The 27,228-nt window shown below is 35.8% G+C and overlaps 1 protein-coding gene across 1 annotated transcript in view; it reads right to left on the bottom strand.

Annotated features, from left to right (window-relative positions):
- Positions 1 to 9,421: 9,421 nt before the first annotated feature.
- The window catches only part of LOC149262027 (U-box domain-containing protein 35-like), a 28,786-nt gene continuing 10,979 nt past the window's right edge, over positions 9,422 to 27,228 (bottom strand). The window contains exons 4-9 of the mRNA XM_089383028.1: positions 15,708 to 15,907; positions 14,909 to 15,441; positions 12,324 to 12,425; positions 11,764 to 12,192; positions 10,861 to 11,616; positions 9,422 to 9,839 (exon numbers count right to left, since the gene is read on the bottom strand). Of these exons, the coding sequence (XP_089239154.1) occupies positions 9,639 to 9,839; positions 10,861 to 11,616; positions 11,764 to 12,192; positions 12,324 to 12,425; positions 14,909 to 15,441; positions 15,708 to 15,907 (2,221 nt within the window). The 3' untranslated portion in view covers positions 9,422 to 9,638. The remainder of the gene's footprint in view (positions 9,840 to 10,860; positions 11,617 to 11,763; positions 12,193 to 12,323; positions 12,426 to 14,908; positions 15,442 to 15,707; positions 15,908 to 27,228) is intronic.

Genomic DNA, 27,228 nt, shown 5'->3' with positions numbered 1-27,228 from the left:
CCCTAACCCTTCCATCATTAGAATGAAAAGGAAAGGAGAAAGAGGATCTCCTTGCCTGAGACCTCTAGAAGGCTTGAAGGTTCTGGAAGGAGAGCCATTGAGAAGAATTGAACAGCTGGCGGTGGTAACTAGCACCATAACCCATTTAATCCAATTGTAATCAAAGCCATAGGCTTTTAATATTGCTCTTATGTATGACTAAGTTTGTCATAGGCCTTTGCTATGTCCAGTTGCATTATCATTCCTACTTGTTTGTTGGTAATGAGTGAATGAACCATTTCATGTGCTTGAATTATATTATCTAGAATTTGTCTTCCTTCCACATAGCCCGTTTGCTCCTCTCACACTAGGGTTGGGAGGAGAGGTTTGAGACAGTTGGTAATGACTTTGGATATGATTTTGTATATCACATTGCATAATGCTATAGGTCTAAATCTGTCTGGAGAGGTGTCCTTTTCCTGTTTGGGGATTAAGGCTATGAAAGATTCATTGAGCACCTTTAAGACTGTTTTAAATCTTCGAGAGTCTTCCACTACCTCCAGGATATCATGTTTCACTATCCTCCAACAAGATTTGAAAAAGTCCACATTAAAGCCATCGAGCCTGGTGCTTTCTCATTTTTCATCTCTTTCACGGCTTCCTCTATTTCTTCCTCTGTTACTAGTTTGTTGAGATTGAAATTATCTTCTCTGGTAACCAATTTAGGGATGTATTGAGTAAATCTTTTCGTAAACTGGTATCTGTCTTCCGAGGTTTCCTCAGCAATTTTCTGAAAATGCTGGAGTAGAACCTTCTCCATCTCTTCATGAGTGTTTCTCTCTATTCCATGCTGGTCTGTAAGTTTCACAATTCTATTGTTGTTTTTGTGAGCTATGGTGGATCTGTGAAATAATTTGGTGTTTCTCTCCCCTTCTTTAATCCATTGTACTCTGGATTTCTGTCTCCAGAATATTTCCTCTTGAAGACATATGTTGTCCCACTCCTGCTGGAGTGACTCTGCCATCTCTTTCCTTTCATCTATATAGCCTTCAATGATAAGAATCTGGTTTATTTCCTTTAGTTTATTTTCCACATCAGCTTTAGCTTTGAAGATGTTACCAAATTCCTTTTTATTCCACTCTTTGAGTCTGCCTTTAATGTGTTTGAGCTTGCAGTGTAGAAGGAACATCTTTGTACCTTGAAGGTGAAGCTCTTCCTTCCACCATTTTTCAATGTTTGTGAGGAAATCTGAATGTGTGAGCCAATCGTTCTCAAACCTGAAGGGGGTGTTCTTTGGTTTGCCAAAAGGGGAAGCTTCCAATTGGATAGGCTAGTGATCAGAACCCAAAAAAGGTAGTATGAGTGCATTAATGACGCTTCCCTTGAGAAGAAGTTCCTCCGAAACAATAAATCTGTCCAATTTTGAGGCTACTTGGGTAGGTCCCCCTCTTTTGTTATTCCAAGTGAAGATTCCATTGCTTGTTTCCATATCCACCAATTTCATATTAGTGATGAAGTTCTGGAAGGCAACTGAGTCTCTACCAAGTGTTCTAGTTCCTCCTTTCTTCTCCATGAGTGATTTTGTTATGCTAAAATCACCTCCAAGAAGCCAGGGTAGAGCTGGGTATCTCTTCTTCATATCCTCCAGTGTTGTGAGGAATCGAAGATTGTCCTCCATTGGCTGCGGACCATAGACATTAGTGATCATGTAACATTGTCTGTCACCCACCGGTTAGAAAATCAGTGAAAGGTGATGTCTGGATGCCTCCGCATCAATCACGCCAAATTTCTATGGATCCCATAGAGTGAGAATGCCACCAACAGACTTATTTGCCTTAACTTCTAGGTATTCATATCTATTTAACCATTTGCTATGTTTTTCGCGGATCCTCTCCACTGAGAATTTTGTTTCATGTATGAATACTATGTTAGGTTTTTCCTCTTTGATCCTTTTACCTAGATTCCTTTGTTTTCTTCTGCTCCCTAGTCCTCTAGTTTTCCAGGTTGTCATTTTCATTGAGGTGGGGTTTTAAAGGAGTAACTGGAAAGGTCTTTCATCCTTCCTGAGTCAATCATGAGTTTTCCACACTCCAGTAGTAGTTATTTCTGTCTTTTTCTTCCCCTCCTCTTGCCTGGATTCTTTGTTAGTTTTCCTGTTATTAATCCTATTGAGGAAGTCCCTTTGTTTTCCTGGTTTTCATGTCCTCTTTTGACTCCTGCAGCTATTTGATGTGACTTGTTAAGGAATATCTATTGGACCTTTTCCACATCCTCTTGAGGGATGGAGTTTATTCCCAGGTTTCCTCCCTCTTCTAGAAACTTTTCCAGCTCTAGGTTCTCCCTTTCCAGGATCTCCTGTAAGTCTAGATCCTCTGTACCACTTTCACTTTGAGTCATTTCCTGGTCTTTTTCTATTTCCATGGTACTCAAAGGGTCTGTCGTGTGTTCATTCTATTCCTGAGTGAACTCCATGCTGGTCTCTTTTCCTTTCCCCCTTTCTGTCTGATTCTCTGTACTCTCTTGATCCCCTCCATCTGCCTCTTTTTCTCCTAAGATCTCAAAACTGTTGTATCTTTTTGTTTTATCATTCACAATAGGGTTCTTTTGTGTCTTCCTTCCCCCTCCTTTTCCTTTTCCTCCTACTTTGGTGAAACCTGTCTGGTCTTTCCCTTCGCTGGTATTTAGGTTTTCCTCCTTTCTATTAAGAGCACTATCTCTCGATAGTTGCCCATGCTCATGACATTTGTGACATCTGAACGAGATATGTTCATAGTCAACTGTTTGAACCCATTCCTCGTCATAGACTTCTAGAATGACCTCATTTTGAAGGGCTCCTGATAGGTCCATCTCCACACATATACGGGCATAAGATGTATATTTTCCCCATAGAGTTGCCTCTGAAATTTTTAAGAAATGACCTATTTTATTGCCTGTAGCTTTTAAAGACTCTGGCATCCAGTAATCTAAAGGTAAGGAGTATAGTCTAATCCATACTAGTACAGAAGTGAAGGTTTCTCGTTATGGCATGAAGTTCATCGTCCATGGCCGCATATAGAGACCAGCAGCGGCAAAGAAGTATGGCCCTCCTTCAAAAATCTTGTCTCTGTTTTCCATGTTCATAAACACCACAGTAAAAAAAAACCTTTGGATCCAAGATGTATATTTAACTCCCCCTTTGGTTTCCATTTTTATTTTATCCAGGTGTACAATGCTTTCTCTAATGGCCAGATTCCCATAGATTTGCATATGATGGCATAGTTTGCCATGTGATCCCTGTGCGCTTGCAGAGCTAGATCATTCAGAATAACCCAAGGTTTAATTATGGTCTTGGGTTTACAGGGCCCCATCTTGGCTCTGTTCTCTGATCCCTGACCTCTATCTTCCTCTTTCTCCTCCTAACGGTCTTCTTCGTGGGCCCCTTGATCTGCCTGGGTTTTGCTGCCTTCTGCCTTCTGAGTTTTGGTGTTTTTTTTCTTGACCTCCAAGGATTGTGGAGGTTTGTTCTTTTTCCCTCCTCTTCCTCTATTTGCTACCATATTACTATAGGATGGAGTGGAGCTCCCTCCTCCCTGTGTCTCCATGGGTGCCTATTGCCCTCTGTCACTCGCTTAGTTAAACCCTAGAACCAGAGCTCCCAATTTCGATCAATAAGCAATCTCAACAACATTAACTTATTTACTTCCCCTTGGGTTTATAATATCAATCCATTAGGTTTATAATATTAATCATGGTAAACCATGGTCAATCATAGCCAACCATCGTCAAACCATATGGATATGGAAATAGACCATGGTCGAACATTGTGTTCTGACAAAGATTGTCTCAATATGAAAATCAGTCATGGTCAACCATGGTTAACCATGGTCAAATGTTGCATTGTGACAACGATTGTCTCTATATGGAAATAAAAAATGGTCAACCATGTTTATTTTAGGGTTTATAATATTCATGTTAGGGTTTATATACCTTGGGTTTATATTTTTTATACCTTAGGTTTATTATTCCCTTAGGTTTATAATATCAATCCCTTGGGTTTATTGATGCAAGCGTTCATATTCCTAGGGTTTAATATTATTCAACAATGGTCAACCATATTCAACCATGGTCAACCATGGTCCAATGTCGCATTGTGACAAGGATTGTCTCAATATGAAAATCAATCATGCTCAACCATGTTTATTTTAGTATTTTTAATATTTATCTTAGGGTTTTTATACCTTGGGTTTATAATATTAGTCCCTTGGGTTTAATATTATGCCCTTAGGTTCATAATCCCTTGGGGTTTTAGTATTAATCCCTTAGGTTTATTGTTCCTTTGGGTTTATAATATCAATCAATTGGGTTTATTATTCCCTGGTCAACCATGGTTCAACATGGAATTGTGATAAGGATTGTCTCAATATGAAAATCAACGATGCTCAATCATGTTTATTTTAGTGTCTATAATATTTATCTTAGGGTTTATATATGTTGGGTTTATAATATTACTCCCTTGGGTTTAATATTATTCCCTTGGGTTCATAATCCCTTGGGGTTTTAGTATTAATCCCTTGGGTTTATAATATCAATCCATTAGGTTTATAATATTAATCATTTTCAACCATGGTCAATCATAACCAACCATGTTCAACCATGGTCAAACAAGGTTGGATATGGAAATCAAGCATGGTTAACCATGGTCTAACGTTGTGTCCCACAAAGATTGTCTCGATATGAAAATCAATCATGGTCAACAATGGTTGACCATGGTCCAATGTTGCATCATGACAAGGATTGTCTCTATATGGAAATCAACCATAGTCAACCATGGTCAACCATGTTTATTTTAGGTTTTATAATATCGATGTTAGACTTTATATAACTTGGGTTTATAATTGTTATCCCTTAGGTTTATTATTCCCTTGGGTTTATAATATAAATCCCTTGGGTTTATTGATCTAATGGTTTATATTCCTAGGGTTTAATGTTATTCAGCAATGGTTAACCATAATCAACCATGGTCCAATGTCATATTGTGACAAGGATTGTCTCAATATGAAAATCAACTGTGCTCAACCATATTTATTTTAGTATTTCTAATATTTATCTTAGAGTTTTTATACCTTGGATTTATAATATTAGTCCCTTGGGTTTAATATTGTTCCCATGGATTTGGGTTTTTAGTACTAATCCCTTGGGTTTATTATTCCTTTCAGTTTATAATATCAATCCCTTGGGTTTATTATTCACTTAGGTTTATAATATCAATCATGGTGAATGATTGTTAACCATGGTCAATCATGGGGTTTTAGTATTTTAGTATTAATCCCTTAGGTTTATTTTTCCCTTGGGTTCATAATCATTCCCTTGGGGTTATTATTAACTTGGGTTTATAATATCAATCACGGTCAACCATGGTCAACCATAACCAACCATGGTGGGATGTCGCATTGTAAAAAAAATTGTCTCCATATAAAAATCACGGATAATCATTGTCAACCATGGTCAATCATGGTCAATTTTATATTTGTGTATTGATCTCAATGGTTTGTTATTCCTTTGGGTCAAACATAGTGAATCATAGTCAACCATGCTCAACCATGCTCAAATGTCGTTTTGTGACAAAGATTGTCTCAATACGAAAATCAACCATAGCCAACCACGATCAACCATGGTTTAATGTCACAATGTGACAAAGAATTAATTATTATTATTAATTATTATCATTATTATTTGTTATTATGTAAATATGAATTAATGGTTATTATTTTTATTTAATTAATTAATATTTATATTGTTATTATTTAATAATATTTAATTAAAAATTATTATTATTGTTTAACAATAATTAACTTTTTAACTATTATTTATTTATTTTTATTAAAAAAAATTATATTTTTTCTAAAAACAATTTTAGAATTTAATGTTTTTTAATAAAAAAAGTAATTATTTATTTACATTTTATAAAAAATGAATAAAAAATTATTATTTTTATTATACATTTGCAATGATTTGTGTCATAGACAAAAATGAAGCTTTATAAGTATATGAGCCACATTTACTAAAATAATTATTGTTATAAAAATTATTATTGTTAATTAATATTACTAATATTATTATGAGTTAATATTATTATTATAATAATAATATAATATAATTATTATTATTATAATAATAATAACTATTATATTATTATTATAATAATTATATTATTATACTAATTATATAATTATATAATATTAATATAATAATCATAAATATATAAAATATGATTGTTATTATTTTATAGTTGGTTTTTAAAAAAATACACATAATAATTATTAATGTGGTTAATATAACTTATCTATGTATAGTTTATATTAATCACATTGGTAAAGGTGGTTGTGCTAATTAAGTATTATCCCTTACTATTTTTATTAACAAATCTATGTTATGTGTAATAGATAAACAAAGGAAACCACACAATTTCCACCAATTCACGGTTTCGGCAAATGAGAAGCTGGTCATATATCATATGTAAGAGGGAAGCATATCAATGGATGTTATCCCCGATGGTTGGGAGGATTTAATAATAACCTCCCCACCCAAGTTCCAATCACTACTGCGACATGATATGCTACTGTCAGATGACACAAACATACTGTAATTAATGAGATTTATATGGAACAAGTGATTTATATGAACCACCCTTGTTCCAGGAGTCACACCCCTTTTTAAAAATGTAATGTAGGAGGGATTTTTTTTTTATACCACCTGGGTTAGTCATTGAGATCAATGAAAGACTTTAGACAACCGTCAGGGCCAACCTTTTTTTGGCAATCCCCATTCCCCGTAAGAAGGATAAAAAACCAAGGTGACATTTCTAACATCCAGGAAGGTTTTGATTGATTAAATATTAATGACCTGTCATTGGAACACTGAACTTTGTTGAAATTATTAACATTTTTCCTTATATTTTCAAACCTGGACATTAAGCTTGGACTTCCTCGTCAATGCGTATACAAACAATGCTCGATGGAACCATTTAGAGCAAAGAGTACCCAGACAAAGATTGATTGAAGAATTTAGAGTAGACATGTAGGCAACCAGCTTTCTTCTTGGTGGAGACGTATTCCAATTTTTTTTGAAGTCTTTGCGAAAGCATGAACATAGATCAGTTAATGAGAACAGTAGATCACTTAAATTTTCTTTGTGGGTTGATTGAAAATACATGCAATTGGTGTAATTAACGATATATGATGTCATGGATTGAACTTTTTAGCATTAAATAAAATTTAATATAAAAAAGTGTTTCTCCACAAATTTAAAGACAATGTTGACATGTTTATCTTATCATTAGTCGTCTCTCATTTGAAGATTTCTTTACGTCATATAATAATTTCATTATAAAGATAATGAACAACTATTGGCATTACAAGCATAATTTCATGTTTACTTTTTAAAGGAACTTATGTTGTATTATATTTTCATGGCTATAAATAATAATGAACCAATGTTCATATGATTGCTTGGTGTTACATTAATGAAACCGTTCATATTATTGCTTTCATGGTTGTGTTTATGCGGAAGGGTGGCTTCATGTTTTTAACCCATCAACACAAATTTTAGGTGTAAAAGATTCTAAATTAAAAACCACAAATCTATAATAAAAACCACAACATACTTCTTTCGAAAAAGAAAAATAAAAATAAAAATAAAAAATTTAATATTAAATAAATTTTAATATTAAATATTAAATAAATCTTAATATTAAAAAAACCTAAAATTAAATATAATAATAGGAAAATAATTCAAAATATTAAAATAAAACATAATAACATTACAATTTTGTTATACAATTTAAAACCACTTATTATTAATGTCTATAATAAAAATAAAACTATATTGAAAGTCTTTAATATCAAAAATAAAAATAAAAAATTTAATATTAAAATTTTAAATCTTTAAATGTAGTTAAGATACGATATCAACTACATTTACTAATATCATTATGCTTGTAATAATGATAAATACATTTTTATATCCTATTAAACAATAAGATGTTTCTTTTTAAATAATTTTAAACTAAGAATAAACTTAGAATATGAGAGTAAATAAACTTGAACTTATTCCCGGTCAACACAGTATGGATTGCTATATATACCACCTTTCACAACATATATATAGTAATGCTAACATTAAAATTTTCACAACAGTAACGTAAGTAAATATTCAGCAACTGAATTCGATTGTGCATTATGGACATCAGACGGACATGCAACAAAGTTGTATGTGCTTCATGTTGGTTAAATGTATCCAAAAATTAGGATTATCATATTCCATATTATGTTGCATGGGTTTTTGGAATTTGGGAATAACTTGAGTACGGGTGTTGGGAATGGTTAGAGGTTTTTTCAAAATTTACGGGAAACGGCTAATCCGAAACGGTAATGTTATATAATAAAAAAATATATAATTATATAATAATCAAAATTAATATTAAATCAAAATATTCAGATATTAAAATCAATTTAAATATATAATTTCTCTTATATATAAATATATTCTCATGGTGCCTCTCTTCCTTAGTCTCTCTCTTTTATATATATAAAATATAAAAAGTTCTCTAACACATGACCAGTGTTTGAAACAATCTGCCTTAAAAATACAAAGTAACAATTTTACCTATGTTTCTCTAGTTATTCTTATTCTTATGAGAAAAAGTAAAGCGACTCTAATGGTTAAGCATTGAATGCCACATACAATATGCACACAATCTTCTGCTATACATATACATAAACAAAAAAATAAATACTCATCAGCATGAAATCCCAGATATCGCCCTTACATTGAGGTGTCTCCTTAAACCATCAAGAGATTGCCCCAGTTTCTCAATAAAGGATATCAGTGTTAAGGATGTCTTTGGCCTTTCTTCCTGGGAAGGTTTCAACAAAGCCTCATGTTTTGTGGGCAGTTCAACATATTTGACTACATGCTTTGTATTCCCCAACCCGGAAAGCGAGAACTCCAAAAAAAACAGCCTTCAAAGCTCTTGAAACTTTCCCAAACTCCCATTGCACCTCCCACAGAAAAAAGAACGTTCCCATACAATTTCAAAACTTCCGGAAGCTCAAGAACCACTAAAACGGGTTTCCCACCTCTAAAAAACGGTTCCGTGTAACACAGCTTATTAATGTTGATCGATTTCAAACCAAAATAAAAACATTCGAAACTTCATATGAGGGACGTCTATGCACCTCCAACTATAACAATATATTACTATGCATACTTTAGTCACTCCATACAAAATTTTAATCGTTGAAGGTATAACAACATATTATTTCTCACTTTTATCACGCGTAACAAGAATTTACTCACTTGTGAAACATAAAATTCGCTCTCAATGGACAACGTGAAAACTCAAGATGGCGCATATATAATTATACTTTAAATTTGGAAAATTGAGAAACATTTGCATCTTTGGTTGAAACATTTGCATCTAAGTATTGCATAATTTACATATAGCCAATCCAAAATCGAAAAATATAGAAACCACAAGCTGTACGTACATCGGTTTATGGAAAAAGTAGCAATTGGAAGGGCGTTGTTTTTCTTTTTTCAGTTTTTCCTTCTTTTCAGGAAAATGGATAATACTACAAATATAGGATATGTAAAATAGTGCTATTTATTATTCTCTCTATTTATAAATCTGATTTGTTGTATCCAGATTTAACTTTCCAATCTAGGATTGCAGACCTGAGTGAATGATTTGGAAGGAGGTACTTGTGGCTCAAGGGCAGATTTGTCATGGGGGATGTATTGTTGTTCTCAAGCCAAGCCTTGATGGTACTATGCTCATATGTGAAACCATCAGCCGCAACATGGGGGTCGTCCATGACTTCCTGCATACATCCATTATTAGAAATCGGGCACTTTTCACACTCAGATGTATATGAGTATGTGCAATGCATCTGGTTTATGATTAATAGCTTTTATTTTACTGCAAGATCAATGTTAGTTTTTTACAATCTCTCTGACTCTCACCGAAGTTCTTAACGTAGAAAAGAATATAAATATCACTCGACTTTAGAAACCATAAGATGCAAATAACAAGCGTGCGTGTAAGTGATGATGAATAAAATTTGGGAGTTGTGATCTGAAAAAGCGGAAACAGCAATTTGGGAGTATGCTCTTGGGCACAAGGGACAAAATTAGCAGTGTGAAATTCACTCACAAGTAATCTAGAAATTGAAACATGGTGAAGTTGTAGAACCAGAGCAGAACTTCATTTAAGTCTGTTTCAAGCTAAGGATGCATTTTTATGTGGATGGTTACTTTTGGGAATATTTCAGAATCTCATGACCCAGAGGGTCAAATGTTTGACTTTTTCTGATTATTAGATTTCTAAATATTATCAGAATCTGCAATAAAGATACGTTTATCACAAGTAAAAAAATTGTGAAACCTTGCCATAGAGAGTTCAGAGAATATGGAGGACCTAATAGAGACTCTTGGGACTGATAGCATTGCAAAACTTTTCCTAAAACACCTGGTACCAGCACTACATGAGAATATTTGCACAAGACAATTAAACAAATTCAAGTGTTACACGAGTCATTTAGGGAAAATTTTATTGCAAGTCTTGGATGCAGACATACAAGCACAGCAGATTCTAGGGTTATTGCATATACATGGGTATGGTAGAGAGCTTGTGGTCCTAAGATGATAAAAATGTCTATAATTTTGGATTGTGTCAATTTGAGCTACAAGCTGGTTACTGTAGTGTTCAAGCACTAGTCCAGGACACTAAGGTTCTGTACTTAAATGAGCACATCCTCTAATGGAGATGAGTGTCATGTCAACTTAGATTATAATAGTCATCGATCTTTTCTTTTAAATGAAGTCTGGGTGAGAAAAACTAACCTGAAGTATAGGACATAGAAAGTGATTTGGGGGCATAACATCAATTTCCTCTTTGACATGTCTGGTTTGAGCAACAGCAAGGGCTTTGAATCTCTCAAGTTCTGGCAAAACATACTTTTCCAAGTCTGGCCTGTCCCTGCGCTGAAACTCTGCACATCTCAATCCTAATATTGCCAATTCCAGGGCCTCATTAAGAGGCCAATCTCCAGCATTTTTGTCCAGGATCTGTTGAAATGAACCATTCTCAATGGATGTTTTAACTGCATTTGTTACAACCATGGGTGGTTTTCCTGTCAACAACTGCAAAATGATTATTCCCATAGCATACAAATCAGACTTGGGGCCAAGGCTACCAGTCCTTTGGTACTCAGGATCAATATAACAAAATGTGTCTGCAGGAACGGTGTTATTGTACTGGGTTGCCATGGTTGTGGTCTTTGCAGGTGCAATCCTGGTAATACCAGCATCACCAATTTTGGTGACGAAGTTGTGGTCCAGTAAGATATTCGCAGGCTTCAAGTTACAGTGAACAATCGGCTCCCGCTGTGCACTATGAAGAAAAAGCAATGCAGATGCCACTTCCTGAATGATTCTGAAGCGTGAAAACCATGGAAGAGGAGCACTATTGCCTTTGCAGAGCAGACGGTCTTCTAGGCTACCATTTCCCATATATTCATATACCAAACACCCATGCTCAGGGCACGCTCCAAGCAAAAGTACCATGTGAGGGTGACGAACTCGGCTCAAAATCTCAATCTGACCAATTTAGGAAAAGAGAAAAACCCAACCAAAGATTTCAGAACAAAATAAACAACCCAAGTATTAAAAATCTTCTGCAGATTCATTATTGAGTTTTAAATTTTAAGAGCATTAACCATAGGTAGTGTTTTGAAGATTTAATACCTCCCGTTGAAATTCTTGTATTCCTTGAGTTGCTTCATTTTTAAGAACCTTGACTGCCACTGTGGTATGTTGCAAAGTGCACATGTAGACAGCCCCATAAGCTCCCTCTCCTATCTTGAGTGAATCAGAGAAGAAATCTGTGGCAGTTTGAATTTCTTCTATTGAGTATCTTCTGTATCCTTGATGTGTAGATTCAAGCGTTTTCTGTGCTTTCTTTCTCTCTTCTGATTCTGTCGTGGCCCTTATTTCTGCATCTCTTCTTTGTTGGGCCTCCCTTTCAGCAAATCGTCTAGCTGTTTCAGCCAGCCTCATGGCCATTTGACTCTTTGCTTTCTCTTGTGCAGCGATTGTTCTCGCTCTCTCTTCTCTTATTTTTGCTTCCTCGACTTTCCTCGCGTCTTCTATCATTTTTTGAGTTAGTTCATTGACCTGTCACCAGTATTGAGCTCGTAAACATCAACCCTCCAATGTACTACCTAATCCCCACAACTGTATATCTGATATTCAACCTGTATTCAACTCCAATAGAATTTTTAAACCAGATAGGCGGATAAACTCACCGTGACTTTTGCCTTTATGGCTTCTTTTCTCTCTACAGCAAACATACCTAGAGTCTGCTCTAGCTCAAGTTTCAACCTTTCTCTCTCGATCATTATGTTCCGCTGAACAAATAAAGAAATCATCTAATATTAGATGAGACCGAACCCATTATATACACAAATCTAGACATTGTCAAAAAAATTGTGTTAGGCTGCTTGTTGTTGGCTTTTTCAGGTCTCCAAGTTTATATAGCTAAGCATGTCCAAGACTATGTGCACTCTTCCACCACAATATTATATTTGTACATGCAATAAACATAAATGCATGGATAAACTCGTCTTGTACCGTCTAACATATACTAGACTAGAGTAATATGATAACAAATTTAATGTTTTTAATACTTTTTCATTTTGAGAGATTGAGAGTTAGGTTGGGGTTTGTATTTATGTCATAATGGTCGATTCCAATTGTTATTCAGCCATAGGTAAATTGGAATGGAGTTTGAACTTATGATCAATTGATTTACAGTCCGGGCAATTCATAAATTGTGATTTTTAATTACTTTATTTATTTTTAAAATATATAATTTATTTTTTATAAATTATTTATTTGTTTAATTATTTATAAATTATTTATTTGTTTAATTATTTATAATAATAATAATTTGATTGAAGTAGTTTAATTAGAAATGAAATTTTACCAATCAGAAATTTTTATTCAAATTTTGTGTTATCTCTTAATGACAATAAGAAATTAAACATGATAAAAATGTAGTCTTATCAAATTAACAAAAAAAAATATTTATTTATTAATAAATCATTTAAAATATTATTTATAATACTTTTTCATAGATTATTTAGTTATTAACTTATTATTTAAAATATGAGATTATTAATTTATTAATTTAATTTGTTAATGATTTAATTATAAGTAATTTGAGATTTTTGAAAAAAACCATTGTTGCTCTCATTTACCCTTATGGTTAAAGGAAGAAGTAATTACTAAATTATTATGAATTATGAGATTCTCTCCTTATTAGCTTTTATGGGTGAATAGTGATTAATTTTAGGTTGGTTATGTATTAGTTATATTCCGATATAAATTTTTATTATTATTAATTTAAAAGATGAAGTAAATAATTTTTTATTTATTTATTTTAAAATTTTAATTAATTTTAATCACTAATCATATCAAATTTTAAATAATAAGTTTGTATATTTTAGAATAAAGTTTTTATAATTTTAATTCAATAACTTCTATATAATATTTATAGTAGTCTAGATAAAGATTCAAATCTCTTTCAAAGATAATTATGTTTTTTTATTTGTTTTTCAATTAATTAAAAAAAAACCATGGGGCTTAGAATAAATGGTGGTGGGGTGTAGTATTAAGGCACTCCCTAATGTGAAGGTCATCTATTCGAAATTTCCATGTTAAGAGCTAGCATGGCTTAAGAAAATTTTCATGTTAAGAGATGGTGTGGCTTAGGGAGGGTGTCATCCCTTGATAATTTTAACCGAGTAGATGCCCCTGAGTAGTAGTTTCTCAAGCCAAAAATTAAGTATATAATCATCTCAAGGCTCACACCACTTGGCAAACAAAAAAATTAATAAATTAAAAGAATATCGTCTTCACAAATATTAAATTTCCATTAAATTTGTATTTATTACATTTAACTTTTATATATATATATATATTCATATTCTAAACAAAGAGAAAAAGGTAAATTTTATATTGACGAATGTATATAATAGATTTGATCAAATAGACTAAATATAATAAAAAATATGTTAATAGTAAAAGTTTCCATTATATAATGCAAGTTTTATTAAAAAAAATTATATTTAGATTCTTATTTTTATATTGAAAAAAGTTAAATATAATAAGAAAAGTTAAATATAATAAGAAATATGTTAATAGTGAAAGTTTTAATTATATAATACTAATTTTATTAAAAAAATTATATTTAGATTTATATTTTTATATTGTAAATTAAAGTAAATCTTTGTAGTCACTAAAATTTTGTACTTCAAATTTCAATCCATTTGAAAACACAAAAACCCCATCGAAACATTTTTCTTTTTTACAATATGAAAATTCAAAAACCCCTTTTTTGAAAAAAATAAATAAACATGTTGTCATTTAAAAGAACATATATACATATGCACCTCTAAGTATCCTGCCTCATGGGATCTAATAACATTCACATATCAACTTTGTCCATCTACACAAATAAACTTGCACAAGCCAATATCTACTATATGTGAAAAAAACCACCAATTCAGTTGGCAGGAGACTCTGATCATAAAGCAAAATAGACCCATTCTACTGATAATACCAACGTCAAGTAGCCATTATAATAACACGCAGCAAAAGGGGAGGGAAAACCATACAGCTGTGTGGCTAAACAAAACAAAAAGAAAAAACAAAGAGTGGATCGATCAATCAGCTCCCAGGGAAGAACCCCATCAAAACATATATAAATATATATATGCTCGGCCACCAACGATCTCACCTATACACAATATGTGTGGCTCGGAGGACCAAAAGGAGACCGTACAAATTACAATGATAGATTTTACATAATCAGCCATACATATCTTACCTGGTCATGTGACAAGGGTTCATTATTTGATGTTGATGCCATTTTGAATGAGCTGATCTCCATTTCTGGTATTCCGTTCTCATTGTAAAGGTTGACATTTTCATGACCGCCTCTTAAACTGTCGGGGAAAATAGGTGGCTCTGCTTGCAAAGTGCCACTAAGGTCATCTACAGGTGGAGTGTCCACGCTAAATTGACTTGTGAATGTATAGTAGGTATCACTTTCCATGGATGGGAGGTCTCCAGGGGATGGAGCTGAAGTCCATGGTACTTCTGTACGGTTGTTAGGAGATTCTGATCTTGATATTGAAGACCTCCCAGTCCCACTTCCATGAACTGCAGCAACTGTTGAAGTTTGGCTTACTGAAATTGACCCGGATTTGAGATTCTCCACATTTGAAATTGTGGTCGCTGAATTTAAGACGCTGTGACTCCTCATAACTTGATTAATATTCGAAGGAGAATGATTTCTCCGAAAAGGAAGGGGTTGAGAGTAATACCGATTAGATGTTTCAGTTTCTGACTCTGTCCCGCCTGTAAGATCCGAAATAATGTCAGACGAAATGCTTCAAATTAATTTCCCGTAAAGAGATAACTGGAAAGCGGTTCTTGATTTGAAAACTAGTCAGATTCATTTTGATTCAACAACACATGGAATAGTAGAAACTAGAACCTACTAATTAAGATTAACAATGCAAGAAACATTGAATGCAGCTTTCGATATAGTTTTTACACCAACAAAAATAGAATCTATGAACATATTTTTGGAGTTTAGAGAAAGATAGTTGCTCTAGACGAACCTGTCCTTGGAAAGCTGGAGTTGTTTGTATCTGAAAAGCGATTGGAATGATGACTGGAATCCTCTGGATTGCCAATTTTGGACTCTGTACATGTAGCTTTGCGGACTGAAATAGACTTGTTTTTTGATATTGTATATACAGTACAAAAATTAGGGGCATTTTTGGCAACAGTTGCTGGTACGTCAAAGCCCCTGAATCTCCTGGAGAAAAACAGGTTCGAAGGACTATACAGATATGAGCTAAGCACATGCAATAGATAAGTAATTGCTCCAGACGAGGTAGACATTAAAGCTCATAAATGTACCCACAGAGAGCCTCAAAATATGAACCTCATAGGAAATCACAAGTAAGAAAAATAAAAGATCCTTCCCTGAACTTGTTATCCATCCTTCTTCATATTGGGTAGAAGAAGCTACATTTGCGATATGACTGGAAAATTCCAATCACCAAAGTTGCTCAAAGTTCTCTTGAAATTTCCTTACAAGTTTATATTTTTATGGAATCACAACTATATACCTAAAGCTCAATTTTAAATTAGATTTCTCATCCAATGACAAAGGTGGCAGCTATATGGTTTTCTATACTTGCAGAACTGTTTTATAAGCATCATAATTTTTTGCCCAATCACTGTTACAGTTAGTGCATGAACCTTTGGATTGTCTCGGCTTCTTGTAAAACTCATTATTATTGTTATTAACTGCGGATTTGAATTGGAATCCCTACAACTTGGTTTGGTTTGAAATGAAATGGACTCCCTTTCCAGATAAATTTTTTTGATATGATTTAGATAAGTCTTTCTTTATGTGATAATGGAAAAGTTCATGCAAATGACTTGGTCACATTCTTGATCTGATTTAGATAAGTCTTTCTTTATGTGATAATGGAAAATTTCATGCAAATGACTTGGTTACAAGGCAGGTGCTGATGACACACCCATGAAAAAAGCCAAGCACATGGAATGAGTAAACGAAGATATTTCATATATCGCAAGGCATTTCCCCTATTGTTGCTTGAGGTATTGAATCTTTATAGGTCAGATTGAAACAAAATATGTTTATTCCCATCTTGACAATTAATCACCATTTATGTTTCAAAAGAATGTAGTTCCTTCGAAGGCTTATGAATGTTTTTAAAAGAGGAATGTCGATATCATGATTTTATTTTATTTTTTAATGTTATACCATGCAAATAATCTAATTATCAACTTATACACTTTGGAAAATGGAAAATTATTTCTTTAAAAGGAAAACAAAAAACCCTTTATAAAAATGACCTTTATAACATTTTGTTGAATGGAAAAATATCTTTCTTTTAATATTAGATTTTAGATTATTATTTTTAATGTTTATTTTATATAATTTAATTGTTTAAATTTTTAAAGGTTTATGGAAAAAAATTTGAAAAAAGAAAAATTATTTTTTATTATAAGAATGAAATTAATATATTTTCAATAAGAGAAGCATTATATAGAAATTTTATCATTAAAGGATGAATTTAAATAGATTGTCCATTCTTAATATAAATAATAAAAAATAATATAAGAAAGAAATAAAGAAAAATATTTTAATGTTTATGCGGCTAAAGATGTCTTATGTGACATATTGCTTCTTCATTTGCTTGATGTATTCAATGCTTTTTCTATGAAGCCTCACAATAAATGCTCTCAACTTCTCGACAAACCCCTCGCTAAATAGATTATCCCAAGAGCTAGTTGCCAGCATATCTGCATAACTTTCCATGTTGTCTTTGAAAGCCTCACATTCTAAAATGAAATGTTTTTCTGTTTCGACTTTTTTGGAAGAACAAAAAATGCATACTCTCTCCTCCCGCACTTTTTCTGGCCTTTTCCAACACTCTGTTTCACAATGGAGTTGATGAGAATTAATCCATAATTAAGCAATAAGAATATCTTTCCAAGAGATATTGGCCTCTATGTATGCTTTTGGTTGATGACTATGAGTGGGCTTAAAAACTTCAATATAGTACTTTTTCTTTCTTTCTTCCTAGCTCCTTATCCCAAGTACGCTTGTGGAACTTATCCATAACAAAAGCTTTTATTCCTTTGTTGTTTATGGGAAACGTGTTTAAGCAAATGCCCCATTTACTAAACCATTTGTTATTTTGTTGCATCCAAGTCTTTTTTTTGTTACCCAATATGTCATTAAAGACAACCTTAGGCCATCTACCCTCTTCCATTTTCTTAATTTTTTTTAAATACCTTATGATGCATAGCAATTGATTCAATAGGAGCAGTCCCTGTTTTACTTAACACGATAGAATAAGGAACTGCACTTTTAATCTTGAATTTGTTTGTAATCAAACGCTTCTGAATTTTCTCAATTTGTTTCCACTGCATGTCAGATGTACTGCTGGCCCATAATTCACAACCATAGAGAATCACCAGAATCACTAGAAGCCCAAAAATAGTTTGAGTGGTTTTCCAATCCCGTAACTCTAGCTCTCTACACCTATTTTGAAAAGCATAAAATGCTTTCCAACCCCCCAAAGTTCTTTTCTTTCTATAACTATCCTAGTTTAGATTTTTGTTGAAGGCAATTCTAAGGTATTTGTAATCCGCAACTTCTTTCAGAATGTTGCCTTCAAAGTAGAACTTATGCTCGTTATGTTTTCTTTTTTTAAAGAAAACCACTACTTTTGTTTTGCTGATATTGACTTGCATCCCCACACTTCTGCAAAAATGCTCAAGAGATAGTAAGTGCTCTTTGATGAGCCTAGGTATTGCAGCAATAATGCTGCAACTCCTAGAGCTACCAGCTTTACTTATCAACCCAGGGTTCGTACAAACTTGGAGGTGATTGTGCTATATACACAAGTAGAAGTGAAGGTACTGTCTGTTGTCACTGCTCATCTGGCAAGAGACCCCAAGGGTTCCAACCCAGACTTCTATAGAGTTAGAAGAAGCTTGATTTTGATAGAAGGAGAGCAAACCTAGTCTAGGGGATGGTTCTTCTATTGTAGAAATGGAGAAAACAACATGCAAGCCTAACTCACACCAAACCCTAGCTAACCAATCACACAACTATGCTAAGTAGAATCAGAAATTAACACTAACCTACTATTGCTATCTAAGTTGCAGAAGCAAAAAGCATCAAAACTAGGCCAAGGGTTGAACAATGGAAACTAGGCTAGGTCTGTGTCTAAGTGAAACAAGGGTCGGAAATCAAAATGGGGGAAAGAGAACATAATGGGCAACAACGCATGACGACCGTTGGATTAGGCGGGTAAAGGGTAAATGAATGATTAAGATCGGACAACAAGAGGATACGTAGGTGAATGGGTGGACATGGTGAACTAACAAGATGGATGGTTGGGATTATATCACGAAGGCGATCAGCAGATGAACGACGAAAATCGACCAATCCAAGTGGCGATCGGGTGAAGGGATGGTCGTCAGATCAAGAGATAGATCTACGGTGGAGAGTCCAAGGGGATAAAGCAATCGGGTGATGCGAAAGCCGTCAGATATGGTAGGGCAGATCGACGGTGGAGGTTGGAGCGCGAAAAGAAACCTGCAGAAATGACGAGCGGGTTTAGAGGGCGGTGAGTTGTATCTCGCACGCCCTCAAAATCATAAATGGTATTTTGATAATTCACACGAATAGCCTCCCCGACCGACACGTAGCACAGGGAAATTTTCCATCTTGCGTGCTCTCAACCCGATAACGTTCAGACAGAAATCCACACGATATGGCATGACAGTCGTCGAATCTAGCAAAGTAGATCTATGGCGGAGATGTGACTGAGCAGGTTGGTGAGCGGCTGTGTGACAGCCATCGGATCTAATAGGGCAGATCGATGGTGGGGATTTAAAGGGAAAAAATTTAAATGCGAAAAGTGGATTTGAGCAGTGATTGGACGATTTGGCTTGTGAAAGGCATTTAACGGTTAAAAACCGTTTGAACGTGGATGAACAACTTCCGCTGAGCTTTTCATGCTATAGGGGAATGAAAGGGGTATGCGAGTGAGGTTCGATGACAGAAAGAGAGTGAACAAGCAGATGAAGGTTAGGGGAAAAAAGCAATATGAAATGACTCCAATGCTTGGATTAAATGACAAACTCCATGAAAAATCAAAACCCTGTGTTTTTGGGGTTGTTGCAAGGTTTCTTCCTCACACCATAGTCCTAGAGGGAGGAGGTGAGGCCGAGACACCTATGAACAACCTTGCAGACCTTTTTATTTGCAAACCTAATGCTTAGATGAAAGCATGAAGGGAACAAACTAAAACACAAATACTTTGTTCTACCCTGCTATAATGAAACTGCAACCACTTAGTAAATGAATAGGAAAGCCATGAATCTATGCTGAACCACTATAATGAACATGCATATACTTAACCAAATGAATAATCAAACCATGCATCTATGCTAGTGCTGTAATGGAAATGAACCACTTAAACAAATGAACAAAAAGCAGGATTCTATGCTAGAATACAATACAAGAAAGAGGAGCTTTGGCTACTAGGGTTGGGCCCTAACCCAAGAGCTTCAGCCCTCTGAGTTAACTCAGTGCTGGCTCAAATCAAAACTCATATTCATTATCAAAAATTGTATTACATCAAAACTATTACAAAGTAGAAGTTTGAATCCTTGCTAATTGACTGACTGACTATCTAGCTGACTGGTAACTAACTGACTAAAAAACTGGGGTCCTAAGCCTCTCTATTTATACATATGAAGTCTCAACAACTTCCCTCAAAATTAGGGAGGTACAACTCCCAACTTAATGGTAACTTGTCCTTTCACTTTCACTAGCTCGACTGCCTTCTAGTAGGGAGGCTACTTGTACTTCCACTTGCTTGGTTGTCTTTTAGTACTTTAGATTTGGTTGTTTGTACTTTCAGTTGATGGAGGGATATTTGAATGGATGGGCAGTAAATGAGGAGGATTTACCTCCTGTAATTCCTCTCCCTTGTCCCATTTTAGTTTTTACCAAGGTCTTTTACCATAGTTCCTTGCTTTTACCTTTTATCCCTGCATTTCCCTTGCTTTTATCCTTTACTCCTACATTACATGCACATTAGACCACAAAGAAAAATATCCAACTCTAACTCATTTCATAAGAAAAATATAACCAAAAGTATGCAATTAGTTGTGAGAATAGTTGTTTTGACTAAGCTAGGAGGTGAATTAAGGCCAATTAAGGCCCAGATAATTACTCAATGATGAGACTCATCATCACCCCCCTACTGAAAGTGTTGCTCATCCTCTGAGCAACTAAGTGGCTTTGATAGCCCCTCTGACATCTCATTCTTTTGTTGTGGTCTTTTCTTCTTGTTTATAGCAGCCTACTTTCCTTTCTTCTCCACTGATATTCTCATATCTTCAAGCTAGGTGGCAGTGTTTCATCTCTTTTAGCAGGCATGTATATTATCATTTCTTATTAGCCTAAACATATCCTCAAAATTTGTACTTGCTTGCCCTTAGGCAGCAAGATATCTGAGTGTCAGTTGACGATTATTTGCAATTAAATTATGGGTGCTGATTAAGGCCATGGGATTTTGATTGTTCAACTGCCTCTCTGTCCCTGAGGCCACTTAGCTCTTTTGTTTCTTGCTGCTTGTTCTTATTTGTTTCAATTCCTTCTTCCTCTTCTATTTCAGCATCATGTTCCTTTGTATTAGTGTCTTATTTATCCATCTCATCCCCATCTAGCTTGTATATGTTGTTTCTTGTTTTGTCTTCTCTTACTGACAGAAGGGTTAACACCATAGATGAAGGTTTTGATGTCATCCTTTGTTGGGTCATTGAATACTGTCTATGTTATAGGGATCCTGAGGTTTTGGAGGGCATCGCCTTTTTAGAGGAAACTGGCCACCTTTTTACACACAAACCAACTACCTCTTAACGCTTACAACTTTTGATCATATGATGCAGATGAGTGAGTGAGTAGGATACTTACATGTGGTCTTAATGCTATGTTGCAAGTGTCAAGGATTAGAGGTGTTGCTGATGGTCATTCTTCTTCCTCCTCTGTTGTCTGTTGATGGTGTCTGTGACTGCAGATCAGATGTTGTTGTTGTTGTTGTTGTATGGTCATCTTTCTACCTCTTCTGTTGTCTGTTGTACAAAGGGAGTAGGAGTGTGTGTGAAGGCAGGGATGATGGTAATGGATGAGGTGATGTTGTGGAAAACATAATCTTCTCCTGAATTGAAGTAGTGAAGTGAAAAAAAACAATGGAATTTATGGAGGGATGCATGGTAAGGAGTGGGGAAGATGAACATATGTGAGGCAGGGCCCCCTTTGGAACTTCTCTTTACTTCTTGATTGTCTTTCTCGCCCTCCTGCAAACAACAATTCTGTTTTTTCTTTTATTATTATATTTTTTTGAAAAACACCTAGGTTGCCTCAGAGAGGTTTTCACCCTAGGTATCTGCCCTCGGCACCTCAAAGAAGGTTTTCACCCAGGGATCTTCTTTTTCTTCCCTTTTTTCTCATCCTTGGACCACCTCATGGAGTTTTTCAACCCAAAGATGGGACTCAGGCACCTCATGGAGGTTTTCACCTGAATCCTGATTCTGTTGTTTTCTTTCTTTTTTCAGTCACCTGATGAGGGAGGAGCTTAAACTTGCTCCAGCATCATCACTGTCTTATTGATGCTATCAATGAACTCTTGTTTAGATGAAGGCCTCTTATATAATTTCAATCTATGTCCATTAACTAGTAATGGAATGGCTTCTTCATCTATATTCCTGATTCACATTGAACCATTGTCATGGCATCTTTCCACCACATATGGTCCAAGCCATCTTGTTCTCAGCTTGCCCTTGAAGTCTTTGTACCTTGAATCATATAAAAAGGCCCAGACTCCTTCTTGAAACAGCTTCTCCTTAATATGTTTTTCATGCCAGATCTTCCTTTGAAGTTGAAATATCTCAGTATGAAGGAGGGCCTACATTCTGAATTCATCTAGGCCATTCAAATGGAACAACCTTTCTTTTTGTGCATGACTGAGATCTAGATCTAGTTGGGCTACCATCCTCAGTGTGTTATATTCAAATTCAATGGATAACAAAGCCTTTTTTCCATAGACCAGCTCATAGGGTGTGAATCCAGTGGTGGTCTTCCATGTTGTATTATAGGCCAGGGTGGCCTCAACTAGTCTCTCAGCCCAGTCTTTTCTGTTGTTGTTCACTAACTTGGTCACGATGTTCTCCAGTGCTTTGTTGGTCACCTCCACTTGCCCATTAGCTTGTGGATGATAAGGAGTGGAGGTTCTATGTTTGATCTTGTGATGCTTGAGCAATCCTTCGATCATGTTGGAGGTGAACTGGCTGCCTTGGTCTGTGACTAGTTCTCTAGAGTACCCAAATTTGTAGAATATGTTTTCCCTTATGAACTCGGCTACCTTTTCTTCTGTTACTACCTTGATTACTTTCGTTTTTTCCCACTTAGTCAAGTAATCGATGCACATAATGATGTGTTTTTTTTGCTTGGAAGGAGGATTGATAGATCCAATGAAGTCAATGCTCTACTTGTTAAATGGCTCGAAAGTCACTTGAGGTTGTAGGGGCATTTCATCCCTTGGAGTCGGCTTTCCCATCCTCTGGCACCGATCACACTGACTAACATATTTATTCACATCCTGATGAAGAGTAGGCCAATAATAGCCTACTTGCAACACCTTGAATGTTGTCCTTTTTGGTGCAAAGTGACCTCCACAAGGTCCATCATGATAGGTCAGAAGGATGTCAAAGACCTCCTCTTCCCTTACACATCTTCTCAATATTTGATCTAGGCTAAGTTTGAACAAATTTCCCCCAATCCAGGTGAAGGGGGCACTCTTCCTGATTATCTTGCTCTTCTCTTTGGAGGGCAGGTTTGGTGGGAACTGCGCTGACACCATATAGTTTGATATATCAACAAACCATGGGGAGAGCACTGAAATAGAATAGAAATTCTCATCCGGGAACTGATCATCCACCATTCCTTCTTCACGTATAGGCAGATTCATTCTAGACAGAAAGTCAGCAACAACATTTTCTTTACCAAGCCTATCAACAATAGTTAAATCAAACTGCTGCAATAAAAGTAACCATCTGATGATTGTAGCGTTTACATCTAGTTTGTTCATTAAATATTTAATTACAGCATGATCAGTATGCACAAATTTCTGATAGCATGTAATGTAATTCCTAGACTTGTTCAATCGATGCACAACAGCCAGGAGTTCTTTTTCTATCATGGTATAGTTTAGTTCAACCTTTGATAGGTTTTTACTGGTAAAGTAGATGGCATAAGGCAATTTCTCTTCTACCTATCCTAAGGCTACTCCTATGGCTCTATGTGAGGCATCAACATGAATTTGAAAAGGGAGGGCCTAGTTTGGGCCTCTAAGGATTGGTGCAGTGGTTACCTTATCCTTTAAAATGTCCAAGGCCTCTTGACAGCTCTTTGACAATATAAATTCAAAATCTTTGGCCAATAATCCAAACAAAGGAGAGGCTAACTTGCTGAATTCTTTTATGAATCTTCTGTAATATCTAGCTAGCCCTAGGAAACTCCTAACATCTCTCTACTTTTGTGGAGGAGGGACCCTTTGAATTATTTCTACTTTGTTTGGGTACACTTGGAGTCCTTACTGAGATATTGAGTGACCTAGCATAGTCCCTTCAGTCATTAAGAATTCAAATTTTTCTAGACTGAGGGACAGGTTCATCTCAATGCATTTGCATAATACTTTGCCTAAGTTAGTTAGGGCCTCTTGGAAATCACAGCCATAAGGTGTAAAATCATCCATGTAGATCTCCACAGCATCATGAACTAATTCAGCAAAAATACTTAGGACTGCTCTCTGGAAAGTGGCAGGAGCATTGCACAGGCTGAAAGGAAGGACTCTATAGGCAAAATTACCCCATGGATAGGTGAAAGTGGTCTTATCCTGGTCTTCTGGGTAGATTTGGATTTGGTTGTACCCACTAAATCCATCTAGGAAAGAAAAGAACTTCTTCCCTGCCAGGCCATCTAGCACTTGGTCAATGAAGGGTAGGGGAAAGTGATCCTTCTTTGTGGCCTTGTTCAATTCCCTATAATCGACACAAATCCTCCACTTCCTATTTTTCTTAGGCACTAACACCAAAGGAAAGACCCACTCACTATCAAAGATAGGGTAAATGAACCCTGCATCTAACAGTTTCTACAGTTCTTCTTTGACTATGTCTTTGAGGGCTGGATTCATTCTCCTTTGTGGTTGCCTAACTGGCTTGCAACCTTCCTTGATGTATATGTGGTGAGTACACACCGAGGGGTGTACTCCCTTCATTTCCTTGTAGTTCCAAGCAAAGGCTTCTAGGTTCTCTTTCAACAAGTTGCATAGTTGTTCCTCCTCTGAAGTAGAGAGAGATGGATTAATCTTCAAGGTTTTCTCTGGCCCAAATTCTATGGTTTTGACTTGAATTGGGTTGGAATCGGCCAAGAATAAGTCACTTTGATGTCTGTTCAGTGTTTCTTTTACTTATTCTTCTAGGGGTAATGAACTAGGAGTTGGACTTTGGAGCAGGTGTTCAATTAAATCATCCTCATCTTGTTGTCCTCCTCCTATGATGGCTTCCAAAGTATAAAGTTCTGCAGAATAAAGCTCATCTTCTTCCTCCTCCTCCAACCATAAAGGTAAGTCATGTTCTAGGGAGGGTTGAGCAGGAGGGTATAGGACTAATTGTTTGGACATATGCCCATTCTTGATGGTCATATTCCCAGCTTTATAGCTAATGTAGGCATCAGTTGTGGCCAACCATGGCCTCCCAAGGATGAGAGGGTAACCAGTTAGCTTAGCCTTAGGCTGGAGAACTAGGAAATCTGTTGGATACTCCCAGGAATCAATGGAGACCATCACATCCTCCACAATTCCCTCAGGGGTGACTATGGAATGGTCTGCAAGTTGCAGCACTATTGTGGTCCTTCTTAATGACCCTTGGAGGTTAAGCTTGAACATGGTGTCCTTGGTCATCACATTAATGACATCCCCAAGATCATTCAGGGTGTGTGGGAGAATGGTGCCATTGATGTGGACATCGACTACAGGGATTCCAAGGTCTAAGTATTTTGGACATATTGTCTGCCCCAACATTAAGTCAGGTAACTGCCTAATGACATTAATGGTAGGGGAATCAATTTTTCTTCTTCCTGGATGCTTAAAGCACTTCTCCTTAACCAATTTATTATAAATAGGCACATCTTTGATTGTATGGAGAAGGGGAATCTTTACACATAGGTTTTCTAATTATCCCATAAGTTCAATTTCTTCTAGGGTAGGCTGGTGTGGTTGGGCTAATCTTTCAGGAAAGGGTGGATTTTCTTTAAGGTTGCTTTCCTTTTTTTCTTCCTCAACCTCCTTATGTGCAGAGGGAGGTTGGTTATCTGGGAGAATTCTCTTAGATCTCAGGTTGATCTCCTAAATTTCAACAGCATAAGCTGGGTATGATGTCTCTCCATCGTATGTTTGTTGGGCCTGCCTATTGTTTGGGCTTGGATTTGGTTGGGAAGACATCTGGGGTTGCCTAGGTGGAGCAGAGTGTACGAGTTGCAGTTGGGTAGGTGATGGAGGCAATAGAGCTAGAACATTGTTGACTTGGGGCCTCCACCCTTGGGGTGGGGGATTCCACTGATGTTGTGGCTAATTGTAAGGTTGAAATAACTAGCTAGGTGGCTGGGAATGATATTGATATGTATAGGACCAAGGAGGGGGTGTTGACCATGAAGGATTGGTAGGGGGTCCCTAAGAAGGTGTAGTTGTGTTTTGGTTGGGTCTGTAATATGCATGGGATGATCCTTGCATACCTTGTTGGTATGGTCTAGGCCCAGGAGGTCTCCTTTGGTTAATGTAGCAAAGCTTCTTAGTGACCCCTTCAGCTCCTTGGTATACAACTTTGAGTCCAGGTAAGGAAGGGCACTTGTCTATGGAGTGGTTTTCTTCATAGACTGAGCAAACCTCAATATAGTTTAATGGGCATTCATTCCTAGGATGCCTTCTGGTGCACCTAGGATAGAAGATTGCCAGGGCTCTCTCTGCTTCCTCTTGCTTTCTTCTAATATTCATGGTATCCAATTGTAAGGGAAGGGTTTGTAGCATCTCAATTTTGAAGTCCTCCAACATATTTCCAATTTCACCTTTGATGGATGAGTTGGAGGATGATGTACTAGCCATAGGTTGACTACTTCTACCCTCATTTTTGGCTACCCTAAAATGGTTTCTAAAGACAGGCTTGATGTCCTCATAGGGTAGTTGGTATATATCTCCTCCTGATAACATATGTATATGTCTAAGATATCCTCCCTCACTCCTCTAAGCAAGACCAACTTCAGTGAATCAGGGTCAAGTGTGCACTAGCCCTTTTGTAACTGAGCTGGAATCTTTCTTCATCGTCTTCTAGGGATTCATCAGGGCCTATGATCATCCTGAGAATTTCATCTTTAGTGTCCTTTGACCTACAATAGTCCCTATATTTGTTGTTAAAGTCCTACTGCATCTAAGCCCAAGTTGTCATGTTATCTTCAAGTAAACC

This window comes from Pinus tabuliformis, chromosome 6 (assembly GCF_031772625.1).
Source record: "Pinus tabuliformis cultivar Carrire ecotype Pingquan chromosome 6, CPIR1, whole genome shotgun sequence".
In the NCBI taxonomy this organism is placed as follows: Eukaryota; Viridiplantae; Streptophyta; class Pinopsida; order Pinales; family Pinaceae; genus Pinus; species Pinus tabuliformis.
The sequence above is the reverse complement of the archived record's forward strand: the minus strand, read 5'-3'. Positions and strand labels throughout refer to the sequence as shown.